General features: G+C 36.1%; 1 protein-coding gene across 10 annotated transcripts in view; it reads right to left on the bottom strand.

Annotated features, from left to right (window-relative positions):
- LOC117419782 (FERM domain-containing protein 4A) overlaps positions 1–24195 on the bottom strand; it is a 179964-nt gene that overhangs the window by 74398 nt on the left and 81371 nt on the right. The window contains exon 1 of one of the 10 annotated variants that reach the window (XM_034032892.3): positions 17256–18001. The exons of 4 other annotated variants lie outside the window; for them this stretch is intronic. In XM_034032892.3, coding sequence (XP_033888783.3) covers positions 17256–17414 — 159 coding nt within the window. In that variant the 5' untranslated portion in view covers positions 17415–18001. Of the gene's footprint in view, positions 1–471; positions 598–882; positions 1403–17255; positions 18002–24195 lie in introns of those variants that run through there. 5 more of the 10 variants (XM_034032883.3, XM_034032884.3, XM_034032882.3 and 2 more) reach the window with 5 other exon arrangements.

Raw genomic sequence — 24195 nt, 5'->3', positions numbered from 1 at the left:
TTCATCAGGGCTCTGGCGCAATCTGACAGTATGGCAACACAAAAACTAAATGTAATACTGTATTAAAAAAATAAACTACTAAAATCACTCGGCATCTAAAGTGAGTTTATATATATATATATATATATATATATATATATATATATATACTTTTTTTCTGAAAACGTTTACAGTAATTACAACACACTATCCCCAGAGACATGCAAGAACAAACAAACTTGATATCAGACAATCATTACTAAAGCAATAACTACGTAGATACTGCACTGCAGGTACGACTGTACTAGGGCCATTCCATGAAAATAGTTGTGCGACTGTAAATAAATCGATATCAAGCCAAAGTGGTGATGACTGGTCTATCCTAAACACAAGCATTTTATCTTGAAAAAGACTTGCCAATACAGAAGTCATTTCAAGCAGCCAATAAAAATACATTACTCCACTGGCAAAAAAAAAAAAAAAAACACTGACCATACAAAATGATACATTACAGTAGCATAAAACGGCATACTACTGAGAATCGGTGCAATCAGTAATAAAAACGTAGCTGCAGAACTTCAAAATAATCATTTTAAAAACATGTCCCTTTCGGCCCCAAAACCAGACCAAGTTTAATAAAATTCACACGCTGCAGCGATTGGCTGCCTCTGCTCGAGAAAATATTTCTCAATTACCGAGCATTACTATTCTTGTTCTGCCTCAATTAATTTATAGAAGCTGCAGCTGCAGTCAATCAAAAACGAATGCTCCCTGTGTATTACTTACTATATTATTATTTTTATTATATACAGCAGTAAATAACTTGGCAGCAATGAGTAGCTGAACACTGTGTGTTCTGAGGTACATACGGGACATGAATGCAAATAAACGGTAAAACGTTACCTTTGGATTTCAGGGTCTCACCAACATGAAATTACACAACAAAGATGTCGATTCCTAATTAATCAAACATCTGATATAAAAAAAAAATCCAGTCCAGGAGGACTATGGCCTAAAAAGGCTGCAGCATCAGTTCCACTGTAGTCCGTTCTGAAATGTTGATCACTGGAATTCAGTCAGACACAGCCCTTCCTCTCTTTTCCCTCAGTGCAAATAAGCAAGCAGTTCCACAGTGCCAAGACATCCCATCTCCCCGCTAAACGTTCTCTCGCAAAGACACTGGCTTGCTTCCAAGGAGCACCACAGCACTATTTCATCCTCAACAGCTTATTGCATGAAGCTCTGATTCCTTTGCCTGTGTGACACTGGCGCTGAAAATTTTTCTAAACGTGAGTGAAGACCGAGAGAACATGCCATTACGTGGTACCACGGTAGCTGATGCGGTGTGCAACTAGCCTTCCAGGCTTTGCTTCCTTTTTTTTTTCGACTAAACGGTTCACGTGCAGACAAAAAACACACTTCAAGTGAAATGAATCTGAGTGTGGGGGAGGGTAGTTGTTAAAGAGGGGGGGGGGGGGGTACCTGCAGCTCCTGCTGGGTCATGCGAAATTCAGGAACCTTACACACAGCAGGCGGGTGTACTCTTGTAAGCAAAGAAGCTGCCGAAGACCGACCTCCTGGGTGACATCTGGACTAAAGTGAAAATAATAATGCAGGGAGAGAGTTGTCTACTTAAATAAAAAATAATAATTTGGCCTATATTTTATTTTAACTTGAGCTGTTGGCTTTTTATTCTAACAGTATTGACTATTTTATATGCAGTATTGGTATAATGTAAAGCATATGTTTAAACATTTATAAGAATCAAATTGATTACACTGGCATACAATACTAAAATCCCATAGGAGTACCTTATAAATTGCCTTAGGTCCCAATTTGTAGTTACTGTAATTATGAAAAGCAGGCATCTTTGCACTGTGTAAAAAATAATTTTAAATTGGATTCTAATAGGACATGATTCATTTGGCTACAAGATATTTTCAATTGTTATCACAGATTCTATACAACTACATTACTGTACAATTTAACCTTATTTTTCAACCTTAATCTTGCTTGCTTGGAATATCATCATCTACCTCCTAGACAAACATGCTTCTGTCTGACAGTACGCTATTTTAACACCCCTGCTACTGAAATGAATGATACCAACGAACTATAGTACACCTGTACATGATAACATCATCACTGCACCATTAGCAGGCAGTAAGGGTGGAACATCAATAGCTGTCTGGTTATCCTTTAATACAAGTGTGACTTAAAATCAGGATGCTCCCTCATTCTCTTCTTTTTCGACAAATAGTGCCAAGCAAAGCTAGCTATTACTAGCTGTAGTGATGTTGCAGTTTCCTCTAGGAAATCACTGACTGTGCTGAGCCCATGAAAAGCCAAAATAACAAAGAGGAGGAAACCAATCAATGAGCTCTGGCAAACTTGTTATTATTCAATAACATACTGACTCAGCTGCAATGTAAGTTACAGTATGCCAAGATGACTAAAAAAAAACAAACAAACTTGGTTTTCCTGACAATTTTAAGACAGGATAAGAAAATGCCTTGGGGTGTTGTTCATGTGGGGAAAGAAATCAGGGGAAAACAACACATAATGCATTGCTATGTGTGAATATTCAGATAAGATGAGCATATCTCAAGACCAGTTTATAGCCCCAGATGTGATAACAGATTCTAATCATTGTGTTTTTAATAAACAGTTAAACTCTAATTAAGTATAATACGTTTTCTGTTATTCCTATATTCTAAAATAGTCAATGTATATACCCTGCACTGTACCTGCTGAGTACTAAAGTCATCTCTTCAGAAAAAAAAACATGTCTTTCACTCTGTAGCCCTTAACCTGACCCTAATCCAAAGAAAGGTAATTCCCAAGAAATTCTATTAGGGCCTCTAGTTGGTTACAATTACAAAACCTACTATAACAATGCAGAATAAACAAGATAACGTAAATTAAGAAAAATATAGAAAAAAAGATTTAGACTATTCTGTGACTAAAGATAAAAACAATATAATAAAGTTAGAAGTTATTGTAAAAACTGAATTTCTGAATAACACAGTTTGCAGTCGTGTGTTCGGAAAACATAATCAGAATCATGCATATCGACAATATTCCTATTATAGTACATGGTTACAAAGTCAAGTGTTATTTTATTTAATCTTGTGAGGGTGGGCAAAAGGGCATAAAGGGTCAAAGAGGAAACATGACAGTATGGAGGTACCATGGGGTGACTGTGGATAGGAAGAAATGCAATGTGACTATTGGCGCGACAACAAACTATAAAGAATCACAAGTTTACATTCAGAGCCTCCCTAATCATACAAAGGAAAACCAGAAAGCTATTCTGCAACATAATGTATATAGGTTTAAAATCTGACTTAATGGACATATTGCTATAATTAGACTTGAGGTGCTTGTATTAATTAGAAAAATACACTCCATAGTTGGAATAACATCAAGCAAAGATCTGTAGAGCTTCGAGTTTGGCTCTGGGTAAATACAATTCCAGCCATTAAACCTGGTCCAATCTTACTTAAGGCACCAACGGCAGCATAACTTGGATTAAGTATAAAGAAATCCAACAATAAAGACCAATAATCAGGACTAACTGAATAATAGTTTTATTTCTCCTCCAGTACTGGCTGTAAACTAGTAATACTTCATATGGCATGACTTAACACACTGCAGCAGGCGGAACCTTGGCCATCCAAGATAAACATCTCCAGATGATCGCTATGTTTTTTGATATACCACTTTTTTCCCCCTGGTTGGCAGCTTCCATAAGTAAGTGGTTTGTAGGCTGCTGTCACAAGGCCCCTGTTGTTTGACTAAAAATGTGAGCCGGAGGTTGAACGTTTGAACCACGGAAACCCAGAATGCAGTGGGGCTATTAGGAATGGATGGGAATGTCCAGGTTCTCATGACACTTCATAGAATAGGAACATTCTAAAATAAACTTCACATGGGGAGACTTGAAATGCAAATGTTGTACACCCCCCTCCCCCCCAAAGCCTGTTCCAAATAACTTGAGGAGCAGAGTAAGGGTAAAAAAAGAAAAAAAAAAGTTACAAATCAAATACAACTGGAAACCAAGGGAAATTGTTATAGTAGGAATGTAGAATGTAGAGATGTTGATAATTCTTAAAAATATTTTTTTATGTCTGAATAACAAAGCCAAGAAGCACATGTTAATTCCGGTATCTCAAAACAAGGAAAGCATTTTTTTCACACTAACAGGCCTCCCATTAAGGGAGTTAAATGTGTGCTTAAATTCTGGTTTCTCATTGACTGGCTTTGGGAGACCTAGTGTTGTTTGGAAATGTGGAAGGGGTGAAAACTGGGATATTGGGGGGATTTGACAGGCAAGGGTCCCACTGTGGTGTTTGTAGAGTTCTACAGTAGGGTAGGGGATAAAATGATCAGGAATTGGCATAGATAATTATAAGAAAAATAAAATCATAAATCATTGCTAGTATGTGTAATAAAAAAAGAAGCTTAAAAAACAAACAAGTTTCTTTTGGATATAGAAGCATTGCAAGAAATAAAACACATTTTAACATTACAAAGTTTTTAACTTTATAGAGTAGAACAGCAATCTGTTTCCAGTTATACCTTCAAAAGCAAGCGAACTTCAAACAAAACCCTGTCTCGGAGATATTTTCATAGCCAAATCTCCTGTTGTCTAATTTTACTGCATATCTTTATTCCCAACACAGTAGTGCCCAGATGGTTTCCAAAATTAAATTTTATCCCCTGCCAGGACTATAGTTTTTATTAATCCTAGTAAAAACTCTATGCAAATTTTAGCAAAACAGAAAGTTTAACTCATTTGGATTAATTACAGGTTATCACTGACTACCTCAATCTATGAGTCAAACTGGGAACCCAAGGAGTAATTTCACTAAACATAGTTAATATTACACTACGCTATAAGATAGCCTACTAACTTTACAAAAGTATAATGTGCAAACCACCATGCAAGGCATTATTAGGGCACAAGGGAAATCATGCTTATTATTTTTTTTTACTTAACATAAAAAAATTGTAATACACAACACATCTCACAAATAAACCCCAAATTTAACAGAAACTGTCCAAATGACAGCTTTTGTACAGAAAGATGTATAGTAACTGTAACTAACTTCTAAACTTACAGACAGATAAAACAAACATTAGGTACAATGAATGAGACTTTGTTCATAATAATACTAGTCTTTTGCTTTTAATGTCCTGCTATTTTTTTTATGAATATAGTATACTGGCATCTGTATTTCCTTTATATCCATGTAGTGGTTCAATACAGACTTTCCAACATCTTTAACACATTCATTTAAATGCAAAGCACCTAGTATAACGCTTACTAAAAATAACCCTCAGTCTTCCATTAAAGTCTAAATTATGAAATACAGTAAGTGGGTCATGTAGCCCTGAGTTATATTGAATACAGTGTATGACTTGATGGGATGTAGTGTCTCTTTGCATTAGCCCTCAACCGCAGCAGCATTGAGTGTTTCATTTTATGACAGGGGCCACCTCTGGCAAATATTCTAGAAACCAAAGCTATGTGAAAGGATTAATACGGACTTCCTCATCTTTGCTGAAAATATCATGAACAGATATACTGTACATTGTTATGGCTGGATCCTTTTAAATTACAATGATATGTGTTGCCTCGTTTTTCTTGTTTATTGATAGACCACAACAGCATCAACTTAGGATAACCACTTTTTTAATAGTGTGAGTTCTATAGTACTTCTTTATAACTATAGCAAATATTCTCAGAGGCACAGGAAAAAAACTAAAAATATTTTATAGCTTAAGAACCTCATCAGGCGACAATGCCCCCCTACTCTCTGTATTAAATTAGAAAATGGAAATGGAGAGCTCCTTAAACAGGGCCAGCTGACATCTGTAAAAAGTAGAATGCTGGCTTATCAGTTGTGTTTCATACATTCCTGGTAGCGGTACAAATCTCCTACATGCTGTAGCCTCTGGAGGTGTTTCTAATGAAGTGGCAGTACTCACAGTACTGTTTTTATGGATACAGCTTTCTGCATGTGTATTGTCAATAGCAGCTTCCAGCCTTATCGTAGGTATAAGGGATACATATTTTTTCTTTCAAATACAGTGCTGTAAAATAAATGAAAATGTTTCTTTCTGGTATCTAATTCCTTCCTGTGTGGCAGGTCACATGTTGTACCAGAAAGTAACAGTGTTGTCACTTAAATTACTGCATAGTCCAAATGGAAGTATTAAACACAAATAAAGAAACAAACAAAACAAAATCTTCAAAAGGGGGTTTAGTAAAAATGTTGATAGTGCTAATAAGAGATAAGAACATGTTTTAAAATCATGATTAGTGCATCTTTAGAAATATATATAAATATATATATACAGTATATATATATATATATATATATATATATATATATGGTCATATATGTATGTTTTTTTGTTTATTAACTGTTAACAAACAGCTAATAAACATGTTAATGTTCATTATTTATTTTCTGTTAACTGTTAGTAAATAATATAAAATAGGCCAGCTAAAACTGCAAACACCAGAGCCCTATGGATGATCAATACTCAGTCGATCATATGCTTGAAACCGGTTCAGATTGTTACTGTAGTAACGTTAAGCAAATGAAATCAGGTTTTTATTAACCCTAACCATGACCTTAACCCTAACCCTAAGCTAAAAATTAACGATGTTTGTTAACAGTTAATAAACAAAATAAAATAGCCCTTAAAATAAAGCGTAACCAAGGCTATATTTGCATCCTGAGCCATTCGAAAAAAAAGGCATAATACCGCAGTAGTGAAGTCAAAATGGCGTATTCCAGAGTCTAGATTATACTTGACCTTTGACCCATATTTGACTCCTGTGCGCTTTAATCCCAAAATGTTTAGTTTTCAATCACAAAATGTTTAGTTTTCAATCACAAAATGTTTAGTTTTCAATCACTTTTTTAGGCACTTTTAACAAATCTGTCTCTGTGAAGATTTACCATCATCCTCCACCAACGGGAGCACCAACCAAGTGAGCGAGACATATAATCTTCAACTTGACAGCGACTCTGAAAGCATATCCCATTGAAACACATTTTCCTTAAAAATACTTTATTTTTTGCAATTCATTATCTACCCAGTTTAATTCACCGTTCCTGAATTATCAAAAAGAAAATTATACTAAAAATTATACCAATTTACGTTATTATTATTCATTAAATTCACTTGCAATTTGAACCTTAACACCCGTTTACTGTCTTTTTTTTATTACAGATGCTAATATCTATGTATTATGAAAAAATAATAGATGGGCTTCTGTGAGTTAAAAGAAAATAATTCCATCTCGGGTTTCTGTGACAGTTTATAAACTACTCCACATAATGGTCTCGTAGCTTATGACGTCACATAGATTTCCTGTAACTCACTGAAGCCCATCTATTATATATTCATTCTCTCTCTCTCTCTCTCTCTCTCTCTCTCTCTCTCTCTATCTCTCTCTCTCTCCCCAGCAGTACATTTACATGAGCCCAGTTACTGAGAAGGAAAACAAAATATGAATCAACAGAGCTACCCCACGCAAGAACACTTTAATCCACATTTTGATGTTTCTAAAATAGGTTTGGAGGAGTACTTTGAGTTTGGAATTACATAGAATGCTATAAATAGTAATTTAATATATTAATGGAGCTGACTTACTGATACAGTATGATGAAAGAGGGGCATTTCAGGCAACACATCTGCTTTACATTTGCTTAAATTGTTCCATTTAAGATTCTTTAAGGACTCCTGGCTACATTATGTCCAATAAGAGCCATTCTAAGTTGAACATTAACTAAAAGTGTCATTTGTTTCTGGAGAACCTTACCTTGTTCTTTCCCATGTTGAAAGTTGTTTTTATTTATTTATTTTTTAATGTATTAAACCATCATTAAAACTAGATTAATAACTGACATGTGAAGGATTTTGTTTAGTCAATTCATCTGAGTAAATGATCTAAAAAACAAATAAGAAATGTAATGCAGCTTAGCATTCTTCTTCCAACAGCAACTGTGAAGCTCAGAGATAATTTTGCATGATCATGTACATTCAATTTTAGGATTCAGAATAAGTTAACAAATGCAAACTTGAGGCACCCTAAAAGTATATTGTTTTGTGTGAAGAAACACTATAGGCCTTTAGAAGACCATCTTTTTTGACATGTAAAAACACAACTGCACAGCTATACTGCATGCGTGTGTTGATTTTTCTTCTGTGTTAAAAATTGCCATACTTGGCATGTTCAACAAAACCACATATATGCATTTTGACAAGTAATTATTTTGGTTCTTATAAATATTTTTCCATTGGTTTCTCAGAGTAAAATATACCTTTTTACAGTGGCTCTCAAAAGTATTTACCCCCCTTGGACTTTTCCACATTTTATTGTGTTACAACATGAAATCAAAATGGATTTAATTAGAAGTTTTTGCCACTGATCAACACAAAAAAAGTCCATAATGTCAAAGTGAAAAATAAAATCTACAAAGTGTTCTAAATTAATTGCAAATGCAAAACAGAAAATAATTGATTGCATAAGTATTCACCCCCTTTGCTATGACACACCTAAATAAGCTCTGGTGCAACCAGTTGTCTTTAGAAGTCACATAATTAGTTCAATGGAGTCCACCTGTGTGCAATTAAGGTGTTTCACATGATTTCAGGTTAAATACACCTGTCTCTGGGAGGTCCCACAGTTGGTTGGTACATTTCTTAACAAAAACTACATCATGAAGACGAAGGAACATTCAAAGCAAATCCGGAATAAGGTTCTTCAAAAGCACCAATCAGGGGTAGGATATAAGAACATTTCCAAGGCATTGAATATCCCCAGGAGCACAGTAAAGTCCACTATTAAGAAATGGAGAAAATATGGCACAACTGTGAATCTGTCTAGAACAGGCCGTCCACAAAAACGGAGTATCCAGGCGAGAAGGGCACTAGTCAGGGAGGCCACCAAGAGGCCTATGGTAACTCTAAAGGAGTTACACGGCTGAGCTGGGAGACACTGTGCATACGGCAACAATAGGCCGGGTGCTTCACAAAACTGGCCTTTATGGGAGAGTGGCAAAAAGAAAGCCATTGTTGAAAAAAACTCACATCAAATCTCGGCTAGAGTTTGCCAGAAGGCATGTGGGAGACTCTGAGACCATGTGGAAGAAGATTCTATGGTCTGATGAGACTAAAATAGAGTGTTTTGGCCTCAACGCTAAGCGCTATGTATGGCGCAAGCCTAACACTGCACATCATCCTGAGAACACCATCCCTACCGTGAAGCATGGTGGTGGCAGTATCATGCTATGGGGATGCTTCTCTGCGTCAGGGCCTGGAAAGCTCGTGAAGATAGAGGGCAAAATGGATGCAGCAAAGTACAGAGAAATCCTGGAGGAAAACCTGCTGAAGTCTGCAAGAGACCTGGGACTTGGGAGAAGATTCATCTTCCAGCAGGACAATGACCCCAAATAATACAGCCAAAGCCACACTGGAGTGGCTTAAAAACAAAAATGTCAATGTCCTGGAATGGCCCAGTCAAAGCCCGGACCTCAATCCAATTGAGAATATGTGGAAAGAGTTGAAAATTGCTGTTCACCAAAGGTCCCCATCCAACTTGATGGAGCTTGAGCAATTTTGCAAAGAAGAATGGGCAAAAACTGCAGTGTCCAGATTTGCAAAGCTGGTAGAGACTTATCCAAATAGACTCATGGCTGTAATTGCTGCCAAAGGTGCCTCTACCAAATACTGACTCAAGGGGGATGAATACTTATGCAATCAATTATTTTCTGTTTTGCATTTGTAATTAATTTAGAACAATTTGTAGATTTTATTTTTCACTTTTACATTATGGACTTTTTTGTGTTGATCAGTGGCAAGAACTCGTAATTAAATCCATTTTGATTCCATGCTGTAACACAATAAAATGTGGAAAAGTCCAAGGGGGGTGAATACTTTTGAGAGCCACTGTAACAAGCTGTGTGGTGATTCATTATATGGTGCTTGCTGCATATAATATTAAGTTTGGGTACTTGTGCACAGCAAGCCAATATTTAATATCCTGCTTTATTAGGCTGGCTGCTTTCCCTACAGTGTACGGTAAGCAGTAAGCAGTACCCAGCCTCAGGAAACTGAAAGCCTGAAGGAGTTTTCCTGAGGCATGATTAAACCGAAGCCCCTGCATGAGGGACTGGCTTGTGTGCCCTTGGTAAACAGCCTTGATAATGCAGAGAATGTGAAGTAGTAGTACTCTGATTCAGAAGAGAATATGTCTTTTAATAAATTCCAGGAATACATTTTACACACACTCAGTCACAATGCAGGCCTTATATAAATAGTTATTTTGGCTTGTGCTCCTGCAAGCTCCATAAAATGAAGTGGCTTTGTCTTTTTCTTCTTACTCTTGCACTGTATACACTATACAAAGCTATAGTCTCATGGAACATGTTTAATAAGGAGGCTGTTGTTCTTCGAACAATCCAACATAAAAGGCATCCATTTTATTCAGAATCAGATACTTAACTGTTTATGGACTTTTCGTCCTATGCATGTGTAACGATCTTGGTTCCCGCAGGCAGGCACATCACAGAGGGCGAGGCAATCCACACACAGGCAGAGGGCGGGCGCGAACCCGGGACCTCTCGCACTAAAGCATAGCTCCGATACCGCTGTACTAAAAGGCTCTTTTGATATGAACTGCAGTGTACATAATTGAAGGCATAGAAAAGGTTTTTAAAAAATGTACGCAAAGGGTTTAAAAGATTAAAAAATCTTATTTTCAGGATGTTTCTGTGTGGCAGAGTAGGGGGTGGAGGAGAAAAGATGTAGTCCCGGAGGGTGCTGCAGGACTACATTCCCCAGAATGCCACAGGAGGGAGCCAGGAAGACGTTCACCTGGCTCTGATTTTAATGAGGGACACCTGCCAGTTCAAGGCTGTCTGTGTGAAATTTTATGTTATTGGTTTTGCAACTAGTAAATGGCTTAGCTGTCTGGTTTATAGTTTAGGGATTAAAATACAAGTTTAGTTTAGCACTCCATGAGTTAGGTTTTTGTTTGTTTATTTTTATTTCTGTAAATAATTAAAGTGCTTTAAAAAAATACTATTCAGTGTCTGGGTCTGCTGATTTTAAAGGGGCAAACGAATCAGGATTTTTCTTTTTTAAATGTAAGACATGACAAAATAAAAAGTCCATTAGCCCACAGTGAGCAGGGGCATGACGTGGTAACAGTGCCCAGACACTATAATTAAAACAGACAGCTCCAAACTAGGACACTGTAAGAGCAGGAATGCCATTCAAAGGAAATTAAATGGATATTTTCCGAGGAAGATGCAAAAACGTAACCACGTAATAGCTGTCATATAAGGACAAGAAAAATGGATGACATTAGTTGTGCTACACAAGTTAGCCACCCATGATTTTTCAAAGAACACATTATGACAAAGAAAGGAACCTGTAATTGCCCAACAACGAATTTAGAATGAGCAGTTTCAAAATAATACATGTACCATATGGCTTATTTCTCCCCAAATGATGAGCAAAATGATTATTTTTAGATGCCAACTGCTCACAGATATAAAATAAATACAGTATATCTTCAGGTTTCATTTTAGATAAAGTGTGTAGCATGGAGAATGGAAAGGTCTGTCTTCATCCCTGATTTTGAGTAGATGGGTTTTAGGCAGCTTTCTTTGCTTCAGGGCAATTGAAGAATGGTTTCTGTATAGACCTTCGTTTTCTGGGAGATGCATATGTCCAAAGTGAACTGTCAAATGCCAAGCTAAATGGCTTTCTTTTGTCGTGTAAACATTGGGAAGTTTCATAAAAGCGTTTTTGTATTGTGATATTACTTTACCCGGGGCAGTTTGGGAATTAGAGGATATGAAAGCATTCACTCAAGTTCTATTTATGGTCAAGGCTAAGTCCAGGACTTAAATCTTTATGACTATTTACTCTATTCTACTTTAACTCTTTTTTTATTGACCTTTACTTCCAATGACATTTATGTATAGCTAGCAGTTATCTTCAAATCCAAATGCCCTACATAAATTGCAAGAAAAACATACACATACCACGATTTAAATCTATTCCTTTTTCTAAAAATAAAATAAACAATACAACCAACATTTAATATATTTTCAATACAAGACATATGGAACAATTAAACTTTCTTTGAGCAACGCATTTTGGTTACATGTCCAGTGCTTAACTGAGCTGGATTCATTTCACTCTGCACGCCTGAAGGCAACACTGAGTTCTTCCCACTAAGGCGCTTCCCCCATTCGCAAAATTCAATCCGGCTCTGCATTTGCCAGGCATTGTTTGTAATTCCTCAGTAGCCCTGCATTCATTCTGCTCTTCTTCATGTTATTTATTTTTGGTCATGCTTTACTGACTACAAACAATTGATATTTCTTTCTCTATTCTATACACAGCTACAGTCTATGTATGTCTGCTGCACCATTCAAATCACTTGCTTATAACTTAAGACAAAATTATTATTATTATTATTATTATTATTATTATTATTATTATTATTATTATTATTATTATTAGTAGTAGTAGTAGTAGTAGTAGTAGTAGTAGTAGTAGTAGTAGTAGTAGTAGTAGTCGTAGTAGTATTGAAGATTTTAAGCTTGTTACAATCTTCTTTGCAATCATCTTTGCTCACTGTTTTTTATGCAGCATAAACAAGAGGGGGTAAAGGAATCACACAAAGGTATTGACATCAATAATCAATAACATTGGCAACTAGCAGAAGACGTTTAAGAAAGCAATCTTCTCTTAAATCTTGACAGGAAGCATGTGCATAAAACAACACAACCCTGGCCTTAAAATCATAACCTAAATGTAATTCAGTTGATTGAATTGCACTGAAGAACTACTGTATAGGTTGCAATACATAATTTATAAGTAATAAAATCTGTCAGACTTTGCTTAATGCTAAACAAATTACAGTATGCCTAACAGAAAGTATACAAAATAATGCTGCTGCTGTAGTGAGTAAGTCACAGAGACAAGTGAAAATAAAAGTAGATGCTGAAATTAATAAATATATGAATTATTAACAAAAAAATAATATGGAATTGTAGAATCAGAGGCAAGCTGGTTTTTTTTTTGTTTGCATTAAAGGTTACCCAGGCGTCCATCTGGAATGATTAACAGAGAGGCTCAGTGACTTCCTCTTGATGTCATCAGTATGCTGTCCAGGGGAAGGTTAGAGTCTCGTATGACATTACATCCTAACTAAGGCCTATCACATTCCATAGGGTAGCTCTTATTCACGGACAAGCCTGTCGGCTGGGGGGGGGGGTCACATTTCATATCTCTCAACTACAGCTTTCATCCAGCTGATGGCTGTTGGGTTACATTCTACTCAAGTTCATTTATTTATTTATTTATTTATTTATTTATTTATTTATTTATTTATTTTGATCATTATTTAACTTTAAAATCCAGCACACTGTAGATTGTCACATTTTGTTTATGTTGATTATGTAGATCCAGTTTAGCCCATTTTACAGTGAATAGATATACGAGTGAATAGTAAATCAATGATTGAGAAAAGAATGCTGTTGGCAGATATAAATGCAGCAAACTTGCATCTGGACAAAAGCACCAGATGGCATATTGGCATGCCAACCTATATACCCTGGCCAGCTATGTACTTCAAACATTCCAGACCCCATGGCACTCAATTAAAGAAACTAAAGCTATCCTTTTACAAAGCATCACCAAAGCTATCATGAGGACAGGGCCTTTTGGATACGAGCATGCTTTTGCAAAACACTACTGTCTTTCAGTAATACTTGACACCAACTAGAGATAGTCAAATTCCATAGCTATTGACTGGAGTCACTTACTTTACGTGTGAAATGCATGTCAAAAAGTAAATTCTGATCAACTGCTTCATACAAGACAATAATTTCCAAGCGTTCTACAGTATATGATGCCATTCCCCAACACAAACTCTCTATGTCTCCATAAGGATTTATCTAAATAAAAAAAAGGTCAATTCATTATATACCTTAAGCTTTTAACCTTTTTGTCTCTTGGCAAGCAAACAGCAACATAGGCTAGGCTGGGTATGTATTTTCCCATCGTTGACAATTGTTATGCTCCCAAAATATAAATCAAATACTCACAGTTTTCACAGAAACATTTTGATAGAATTAAGTGCAACGTGCCAAAACATTCAAATTGCCTTCTAACAGGCCAACCTAAACAGTAATTAATCAAGTGAGAAATCTTGGGCAACTAATGAAACCACAATCACATTGTTTTCTGTAATTGCCTTCAGTTCAGTTATATACCCACATAACAGAAACATGCCGAGGATATAGGTAAACAAATAAGAGAAATCTAAATTTGGTACTTTTATCATAAGAAAAACACAAGTACATGCTGTTCTGGGAAAAAAAAATCTAAAAATAGAACCAATGTGAAACCTCTTTCTGGAAAAATGACATACTGTGTAGAACAAGAGTCTGCACAAACTTAATTAATGCAAAATAAGTACAGTAAACACTATGGCTATGAGTCACTTGAAACAAATAGTAGGTTACAAGAATACCAGCAACCCTGTATTTAAACAGAAATCTTAACACAAAATACAGTACTTACTTATTAACTGATGAATTTATATATATAACCCAGCATTAAAACCAATAGGAACCTATAATTAACTACATTAAGATCATTTCACACCAAATACCTTTTTTTTAATTCAAATTTAACATGAAATGAATATTCCTTTAACAAACCAGTCAATTTCTTATTGTTCTTTGCATACAAAGCCTGTAATTGTTGTACTAGAGTGATGATGTTGACAAAAGTTCAGAAAAGTTTAATAGCATGTTTTAAAAAAAAAAACATTGATTTACTTCTGGACAGTGTGGTGTATGTGAAAGCTGCATTGTAGTAATGTTCATCTTGAATTCAATCCTTGGGGGAAGGGGGCATATTGCACAGTATAAAATTGTTTTCTCATATAACCTCTCACAAAAAGTAGTTTTCGTATTATTATTATTCATAGTGGCCCATGCCCTACTCTCAAAGCCTCTCCTACACAAGATATACACACAAGCTCTCTAACAGTGAATTCCCAGTAAGGCTATAATGATCAACTTAGTGGGAATGTATTTTAAAATAAACACTATTTGGCTCTGCAATGAGAACATTTTTTTTTTTTTACACTTTAAACTATAGGGCTTCAAGTCCCCTCATACCAAACTTGGAACAAACTACAATAAATGCATGTAAAATCCCGCTCCTTCAGTACTAGCGAATGCCTCCACAGGAAGGTATGCTTACTTTTTAAGTGACACTGACAAATAAACTAGGTATGATTTACTCTTAAATGTTTTAACATGGAATTTATCTGGTATTGTTTGTTTTAAACTGCTAATTTTCTACATGTGAAATGCCTGAGTTGTTGGTGATTCTGACAAATGATTAAAATTTATAAGTATGGTTGATTTGTAAGAGTGATTATAACACAAGAAATTACACAGAATATCACAATCTTTGTAAAACAAAGGGATTGTCATAGGTCTTTCTTTTTTTAAGAAAAAGCCTATGAGACTGGGCTAGAGCACAAACAAGTGTTTAATACCAGACAACACGTATTTTAAGCCAAAGCCATAACAACTGTGAACCACACGGTCTGTGCCAGAATAACAGAGCTGTGGACGTTGCAAGAGACAGCCTAATAGAGGACATGGCATGACTGAACTCTCTTCTACCCTGGAATTCTGCTGGTCTTGGAGGAAAAGACAGTGAACCTTTACTTGATTTGTTCCTCAACCCACACTTGGGATTTTGTGTTTCCTCTTTTTGTCAGCACACACCCTACAGTAAAATACTTAAACAAGAACATGATCCGTGTCAATAATTCAAGGAGACTTCCGATGCAGAAATAACATCTGGTGAGATTTATTAGAGTGTAATCTACTGTATAGGTTTTAAAATATGATTTACATTTCAGCTTACACTACAGCATATGCACTTTCATATGGTATTTACAGTTATTATTATAAAACCATTTGATACCTCAGTATTTATGGTCTCTAATAGTTTATGGTTTAACATAAACTGCTTACATTTTTTTAAAGAGCAATCAGGGTTTTAAATCTACAATCTTAAACAGCGTCTCCCATGTTACTTTGATATACAAATTCATCTATAATTACAGTATTTCTGTGTAAGCGAAACACACAGAAGACAGTACATTTTCCCACACTCTGGTTAATGATCATTTACTGTATGGTAGACAGAAACATGGAATATGACCAGAATACTCAATGAATACAGGTGAGCCACTGTCTGACATCTCTCACAAGCCTGACTCGACCGTGTTGACTGAAACCACAAGCAGGTCTTATTACTTAACATGAAGCTCACATAGTCCTGTTACTAGATGAAGATAGCCGATCAGAAGATAACCATGAGACTTAATCTTGGCAAATTAACAAGTCAATAAAACTGTCTGTACCTGCTGCTAACTTCCTAAAAACTAGGATCTTCTGTAACTTTATATGTGTAAAAAAAAGATAGCCGGGAGAGGGTAGCTCTTTATTATTAAATGCACTTTCCTTTTAGAAAGAAGCGAGACGTTCAAGGCACTGCATTTAAACAAATAAGTTAACCAATAGGGGGTTCTACTGTTAGACACACACTCTTATCATAGAAGAGCTATGCCAACAGGAGGCATCTAGTTTACTTAGACTGCCGATCAACGCGGCCTACATGCATTGCTTCATTTTATATCTAACAAATCCCACCTTTCATAGTGAGAATATTATTTTAACACTGCTAAGTCAATGTTTTAAAATATATATTATTACATATGGAATAACTAATTGCTGGGTAAAAGTAGCCATGGTTACAGTAGCACTGGAAAAATAATGCAGACTATTGCAATGCACTATTCCAACCCAGCAATTATAACAGTAAGTAATAATTAAGTACTGTACTTTAATAGCTTAAACCAGTCAAATTATATATTTTGTCTTTAACACCCAGGCAATATATTCAGTAAGGAGAAGACCACACAGATCTGCTGGTTAGAGTTAAGACAGGATATTTCAAATGTAATATGACAGTTTTAAAATCAGCTCAACCAGAGACCCACAGTACTGTGCAAAACAGTGGGAAATGGATCACCTTCCTGTGACTCATATACAGTACGACCAGCGTGTGCAAGAACCCACAGAAAATATGCATAATTGCATCAAAATGTGCCTAAAAAGTGGACCCAGTTCTTTCCCCACCTGGTACACCGCTCTTGAAATGCACCTTGGCCTCAACATCAGCTGCACCGCTCGCAGGTTCATAATCCGCCAGCTTTTGAGCGCCCTGGAAGTCAAGTTCCATAGCAGGCCATCCCTGTTATAAAAGATATCCTCAAAGCCGATCAAGATGGCATCCATTGCAACTTGATATTGAAGGGATCAGTGGCAGCCAGGTAAAACAGATAGGTATTAATAAAAAGCTCACAAAGTAACAAGGGGTAACTTTACAGAAACCTTGTGTAACCTTTCTCTCCCACGCAGTGAGGAAGTGCCTCTTGTGCTTTCTTCTCAAACAACATGAAAGCAAATTAGTAATGACAAAACCCCAAAGAATATTCACAAGAGCCGGCACAGTCAAACTTTTTTTCTTTTTTGTATTTTTTGTTCCAGAAAAGATGACTCTGCTGAGATAACTCGAGTGCTCCAAGTGAAAGTGAAGCCCTTTGGGGAGAAGGCAAGGCGTCTGTTCCTTGCTGAAGATAATCAGTTGTCCTCACGCACATGTCTCCAGCTACTTGATACAGTATCTCCCTTCTTGGCTTTCCAAAAAGCAACCAGGGAACAAACTTAGCATCTTGGGAGGGTTTACAACTTTCTTTAGACTGCTGGGATCCCATCCAGAGTACTAAAAAGGCTGTTGCCTCAGTGCCAACATTCCCAGGACATTCTGTTATGCTGCTTAACCCTTTCCAGCCCACAAAAAAATTAACAGCTGTTCTTTACAACAGTAGTATCAGAAACTGTCTTTCAGTGGTGACTGAAGTCTTCAGTGCAGCTCAGCTTGTTGGCTACAGTATCGACCTATCTGATCTGCTGATAACTGCAAAAGGGTTAACTCTTAAGAAGGCACACTGGGATGAAATGCCTAATATTCATGTTCACATTCTTCTGATTTAACAGCTGGAAATATCTCAGATTTAAGCCACAGAAACTGCAGGCACCATAACATTCTTTGCATATTCACATTTACGAGACAAATGGCTACTGTATATAATGCATCTAGAATATGTCAGCAGTTCTGCATTAACTTATTGATACTGGTACTTACAGTCCTTAAATTTAGAACAAAACCGTAATAGGTATTTCATTCTAGTTTAGTCGCCTATCAGTCTCCAACTCCCCTTCTTTTCCTCTCTTGGTAAGTACAGTTTTCTGTATTTCTCCTTAATTATTCCTTTCCTGCTGTTCCCTTGAGAAAATTGCAAGCTACATAATGGGTAACTCTGCTGGAAAATAACAGTAGTTAAATCTTAATTGCATCTATTAACATATGTTATGACGTTCATCAGTTCATAAGACGACTGAGAAGAATTTGCCTTCATGTGTTGGACTGCACTGGAAGACAGAATCATGCAGTATAGTCCATATACTGTACAGCCAATCATAACATCACTATCAGAAATCATTCTAGTGTGAAGTCCTATGAGAACTATCTAAAGGTATTCTTACACAGTAGCTATTTGATAATGCATACTTATTTTAAAAGCAGTTTTGTCCCCACACTGGACAGGACATAATTTCCTGTGGGAATTCTGCAGTGTATTTTTTTTTTTTTTTTTTTTTACAGTATCTGTAGCCAATGTTTTTCATTTCAGCCAGGCACAGCATTCTGGAGCGTCTGTCAATGGAGCAAGCCCATGACTAGTCTGGTCTTGTATCTGTGACTTGTGCAGCTACACTAACTGCAGTTGCAAAGAACACATCAATAAACTCAATGTACTTTAGATGAATAAGTGCTTAAATCTAAGAGTCTGCTTTATTGAGGTATTGATATACAGTTGTATCTAGGACTTGCACATAGACCTTTTATTTATTTTTTAATTTTTTGTGAACAATTATTTGTATTCATTTTCCAATTTTTCTCCCAATTTTGGAATGTCCAATTATTATTCAACCTAGCTCACTGCTGCAACCCCTGAACTAACTCGGGTGAGACGAAGACGAGCAGCCGTCCGCTTTATTTCACTCTATTTCACTCTGCAATCCCGACATGCAGCCATATCCAGAACTTACAGCGTTGAAGGACCACGCAGTTCTGAATTGTGTACAAGCCGGCCCGCAGGCGCCAGGCCAGCCACAGGGGTCGCTGGTGTACGGTGAGGCTAGGACTCCTCAGCCGACCTAATCCCTACCCTACCCCGCCAACTGTGCAGCGCTCCCTGGGAACTCCCGTCCACGGTTGGCAGAGGAATAGCTTGGATTCAAACCGGCGATCTCCAAGCTATAGGGCGCACTCCGGGTGGAGTGTCTTTACTGGATACGCCTCTCGGAAGCCAACATAGACCTTTCAGAAATTCTGACAGCCATTGGTTACTCATTCCCCTGCAATAGTTACTTACTCATAAAGAAACATAACAAAAAAAAAATCCAGTAACTTTTTGCTGGTGGCCCTCAACGGTTGAGAATTTGAAAACACATTTTCCCTGCTGGTTTCTTAGAATATCAGCAAACCAGCACTGTAAAAAAAATACCCAAATCTCTTGAACCACCAGGCTAAGCAGCTTTAACCAGGATAACACCATTGACAGAATTTCTGACAGGGTTTGTAGTAATAGTTTTTAGATTTAAATGAGGGGAAGGATTAAAGGTTTTATTTTTAGATGTGCTCTTTTAAAGGATAAACTATGTAAAAAATGTATGAGGAGTAAGACACTTCTATGGCAAGAAGATCCCTAGATGTTATAATGTATGCATAAGGTCCCCTGGAACCCTGGGAAAGTTCACAGAACAAACTGACCTCAGGATAAGGTTTTCCAGCACAGAAGACTAGTGAATATTTTTATTATAACTATTCCCAGAGAAAACATATCCCATTAAATTACTTCAAACTCATCAGGCAGTTAATTTAATCCTTTTTTTAACCTAATTTACATTTTGAAGTAAAAAGCTTTTGCTATAAAACATATAATGTTCAGGTTTGTATGGCTTTTTAAATTCCAACTAACTTCTTTTTTACATTTTTTTTTTTTTAAATGCAACTTTGGCTTTTTGCTGGTGCTGTATTTCAGTCGTTCTTCAAAAACATTCATAAAACATGCTATTTAATTGGCAGGCGATGACTAAGACAATGCATCCCATTTGTCCAGGGGTCTAAATCCATGAGAAGGATTCAATTCCCAAAACTAAATCATGTCGTTTGATAAGGGGCAAAGAATAACTTGAGAGGTTCTGTCACCATAAATTACACCTGACAGCCTATAAATACCACTCTGCAAAGCAGACAGCAAAGACCGTCCTTGATGTCTGTCTGCATGTACAGTACAAAATTAAACAGCAACACTCTACGAAAAGAAAAACCCTTAAAAGAACTTAAAATAATTGTTACAATTAATGAATAAGAATTTCAAGTAATTGTAGGCCAGTGAAATAGTATGATTATGCAGCTTTAGTCTTTTATTTCAGCAATTCACACATTTTTAGTAAGCACTTATAGATACTTTAGGTCAAAAAAGAAAACATTCAATAAGAAACATTCAACAAATATGTGAGACATAAAAAGACAGCTATGTAAGTTTTATAATAATATATTGTTATCTTGCCATATTCATATGGTTAGATTTCTCACATGCATATCTATTTGTTATTTATTACTCATTTATACCAAGCATAATAAAGTGTCATTGAAATGTTCTGCAATCACATTTTAATTTAATTTACTTTGTGTTTACTGTATGTGCAGTTGCTAAGGGAAGTTGTTAAACCATTAAAACATACACAATTAAAATGTTAAGTAAATGTAATAAACCCTAAGACCCTTATGAACTAAAATAATACATGTTTGAAATGCTATGCATCCAATGTGTGAACAAGAGCATGGGAAATAATTGTATATATTTATTTACACTGATGAGAGCAACCACATGTTTTTATTTATATAACTTTTGGCAATTCATTTGACAAAACATGAGCTACTGTATTGTAAACATTTTTTCTCACGATAAGGGGGATGTTTCCTGTGCCAAACTTCTTCAAATTCTACTAACAAGACTGAGGTCAAGATGCTTAGTTTTATTCATTTCTTAAGCACAGAGTATGCTGTGAATAACGGACACCTAACCTGCCCAGCCTTTCTTGAAACAATCATGCAAAAGGTCATTACATTTCATGAACTTGTTTTTGAGGTGTCACAGAAATAAAATAAACAGAAATAAAATAAACACAGAAGAGCTGTCTTAAATATCTGTCTGTATATCAATATACTGATAGATAGATAGATGTCCACATTAAGAGTAATGTGAAATAAAATATAGAAAAACAACGGCACTATTTTTAAATTTCCCACAGAGATTATTTTGTTTTAATCCATGAACACAGCTTTTTAAACCCTGATTTAGAAATATATGACTCGTTTCTCTGTAGTTCACATTTGAAAGCGCCAAAGCCTAAACTTGCACCAGCAAATAAAACACACTATTTAGTGTTCTTATGTTTCGCAAACAAAGAATTCAAATGTTCAGTGATATTTGGGGATATTTGTTTCCTGCCATTAGGAAAGAAATCCTACAGCTTGAATGGGGCTTTTAATGATTTTGTTTCTGTCGGTGACAAAAAAAAAGGATTTGGGTCAGAGCTGTATGAAACAAAAGATTGATCTACAGTATATTAAAAAAAAAAACATTGCTCAAGCTGTATGAAACAAAAGATTGATCTATATTAAAAATATTGCTCAATCCAGAGCAGCATATACAAAAGGAAAAAGGGAAATATTGACAAAAGGAGTGTCGTTTTGACAAGGATGTGAAGACCTGTCACTTCATTACGGTTTTCCCCTGTGAAAATTGAGGCATTTAGGAATGCACAGAACCTCATAGAGCATAAGCTAGAGGAGGGAAATGAAGCCATCACTAACTAGCATTCCCCCTTCTGCTGTCACATGGGAGTCAGTTCAACTGTCTGACAAACTCTACCATACTTCAATCCTGCTAATCCAGAGCCACGGATTGTGATCTGTATGACACTTTCAATGCTTTCCAACCGGGTTGCTCCACTTCTTTCAACACATAGGCCTCCGGGCAACAATAGGTTCTGATGATGAATGAATGCATAATAAATAAATGGAAGGAAGGAAGCTGTTCATCGATGACAATATATCTGAATTGTATTACTGTATTATTATTTATTTTATATGTCAAAAAAGACAAAGCAGCCCCTACTTCGTACTATACTTTGTTGTTGCTTTTAAGGATTGCTTACATTATGGTAATCACTGGAGCACACAGAGTGAAATTATTCCTACCAAGATCTCCGTATAACAAACCAAGGCAGCATTATGAATCTTAATTCAAGCCATGGTGAAAATCATGGTCTTCCTAATCAGTGGATTTGTTGCCCCCAGCCTGTAACGGAACATGTTTCTGATATAAATAGTGGCAGACAATGATGAAATACATACAGTGTCACATCATAAAGAAGGTGCTGTAGAATGTGGTGTAATGGTCACACTAGAATTAAGCAGCTATTGATTTAGCAACTATCTTAGAGGTCTATAATGGTGATTTTGAGGAGAGTCACTTTACTTCATTACAGTAACAACTGGTAAGAACACAACCAGGTAGTGTTTTGTTTAACAATGCAAAAATCAGTAGTAGGAGATAAATATATGTTACAAGCCGATCATTAACCTCCGTCAAAACTGCAAAATAGGCCGACTGTGTTACTATAAAATGTGTCTAAATATTACACTAATCACACAAACATATATTATCTAAGCTTGCTTTTTTCTGCATAACAAAAAATCTCTTTCATGTATCATAAAGATGGAAATTATTATTTTGAACTACGGTTAAGGGATCTGCCTGAAGCATCTGTGAGGTCTAATTTAATCCTACCCTATGATGTAATTGGAGGTGATGTGAAGTTTAAATTTAATGAGGACCAATTAGTACTAAAGCTTTCGGGCATGGTATGCTCATAGTTGATATGACGCAAAAGCTTTTTTTTCCAGTCAAAATAAGTCATTTGACTTAATTTCACTCGTTTTTAAATGACTGAATGCATGTAAGTTTGGTGTTGTAGCATAGGTATTCTCACTTTCGGCTTTATCAATAATCTATTTTCAGTGAGATACTGCTAGTTATAAAGCATTGGGATTAGCATATATAAGGCATTGTCTATTAAAACAAGCTCATACTGCTTCATATCACAGATAATGTTAGTGTTCACTGCTCAGTATCGATAACATACAATCTATGTTCTTAATATTTATGAAAAACCAGTTTCATGAAATTCGGGTAAGTTGATCAGCCAATCTGTACATCCCCATGGCTAAGATTCTAATAGAGAAGAGTGTGTAATAAGGGATACCCCAGACTGGTATGGCATTGAATGGCTTGCCAGTCTTGGCAGGCACCATTGCAGAAACCTACTGATGGAAGTAAAAAATAAAAAAATGAACAAGCATTGCAATTATTCTGCATTGATAGTAAATTAATAGTACTTTTTTTTTACCCCTGATTAAAGACAAACAGGATACAGCAATATTAATTTATTGATGTGTAACTGTATCTGAAAAACACATACAGAACAGCAGTAATCTGTTAAGGTTAATGCTTCAAATGCATGTGTTCCAGTTCTGATTATTCTCAACTGCACAGCTGGCTATCTGGAGTTATGTCAAAGTAAGGGAATAATCACATTGACTGAGGTGCACCTTGTTTTGCTGACTACAGGGATGAACTGACATTCATGTTCAAGGAGAGCCTGTGGCTTTCCTGCTGACAAATCTCTATGAGGCACAGTCAGGAGCTATCGAAAGTCACATTTAAAGCAACTTTTGTATTAAAATAATTCAGACAGTCTCAGTTTACAATACATGAAGTTATGAGCAATCATTACTGTAGTCCTGTCAGGTGTTCATTAACCATTGTGATAATAGTCATGCCTGACTGGTTACATGGAGAAAATACCAGGTGTCTCATGT

The sequence above is a fragment of the Acipenser ruthenus genome, chromosome 14 (assembly GCF_902713425.1).
Source record: "Acipenser ruthenus chromosome 14, fAciRut3.2 maternal haplotype, whole genome shotgun sequence".
In the NCBI taxonomy this organism is placed as follows: Eukaryota; Metazoa; Chordata; class Actinopteri; order Acipenseriformes; family Acipenseridae; genus Acipenser; species Acipenser ruthenus.
This window is presented reverse-complemented; position numbering and strand designations above follow the sequence as displayed.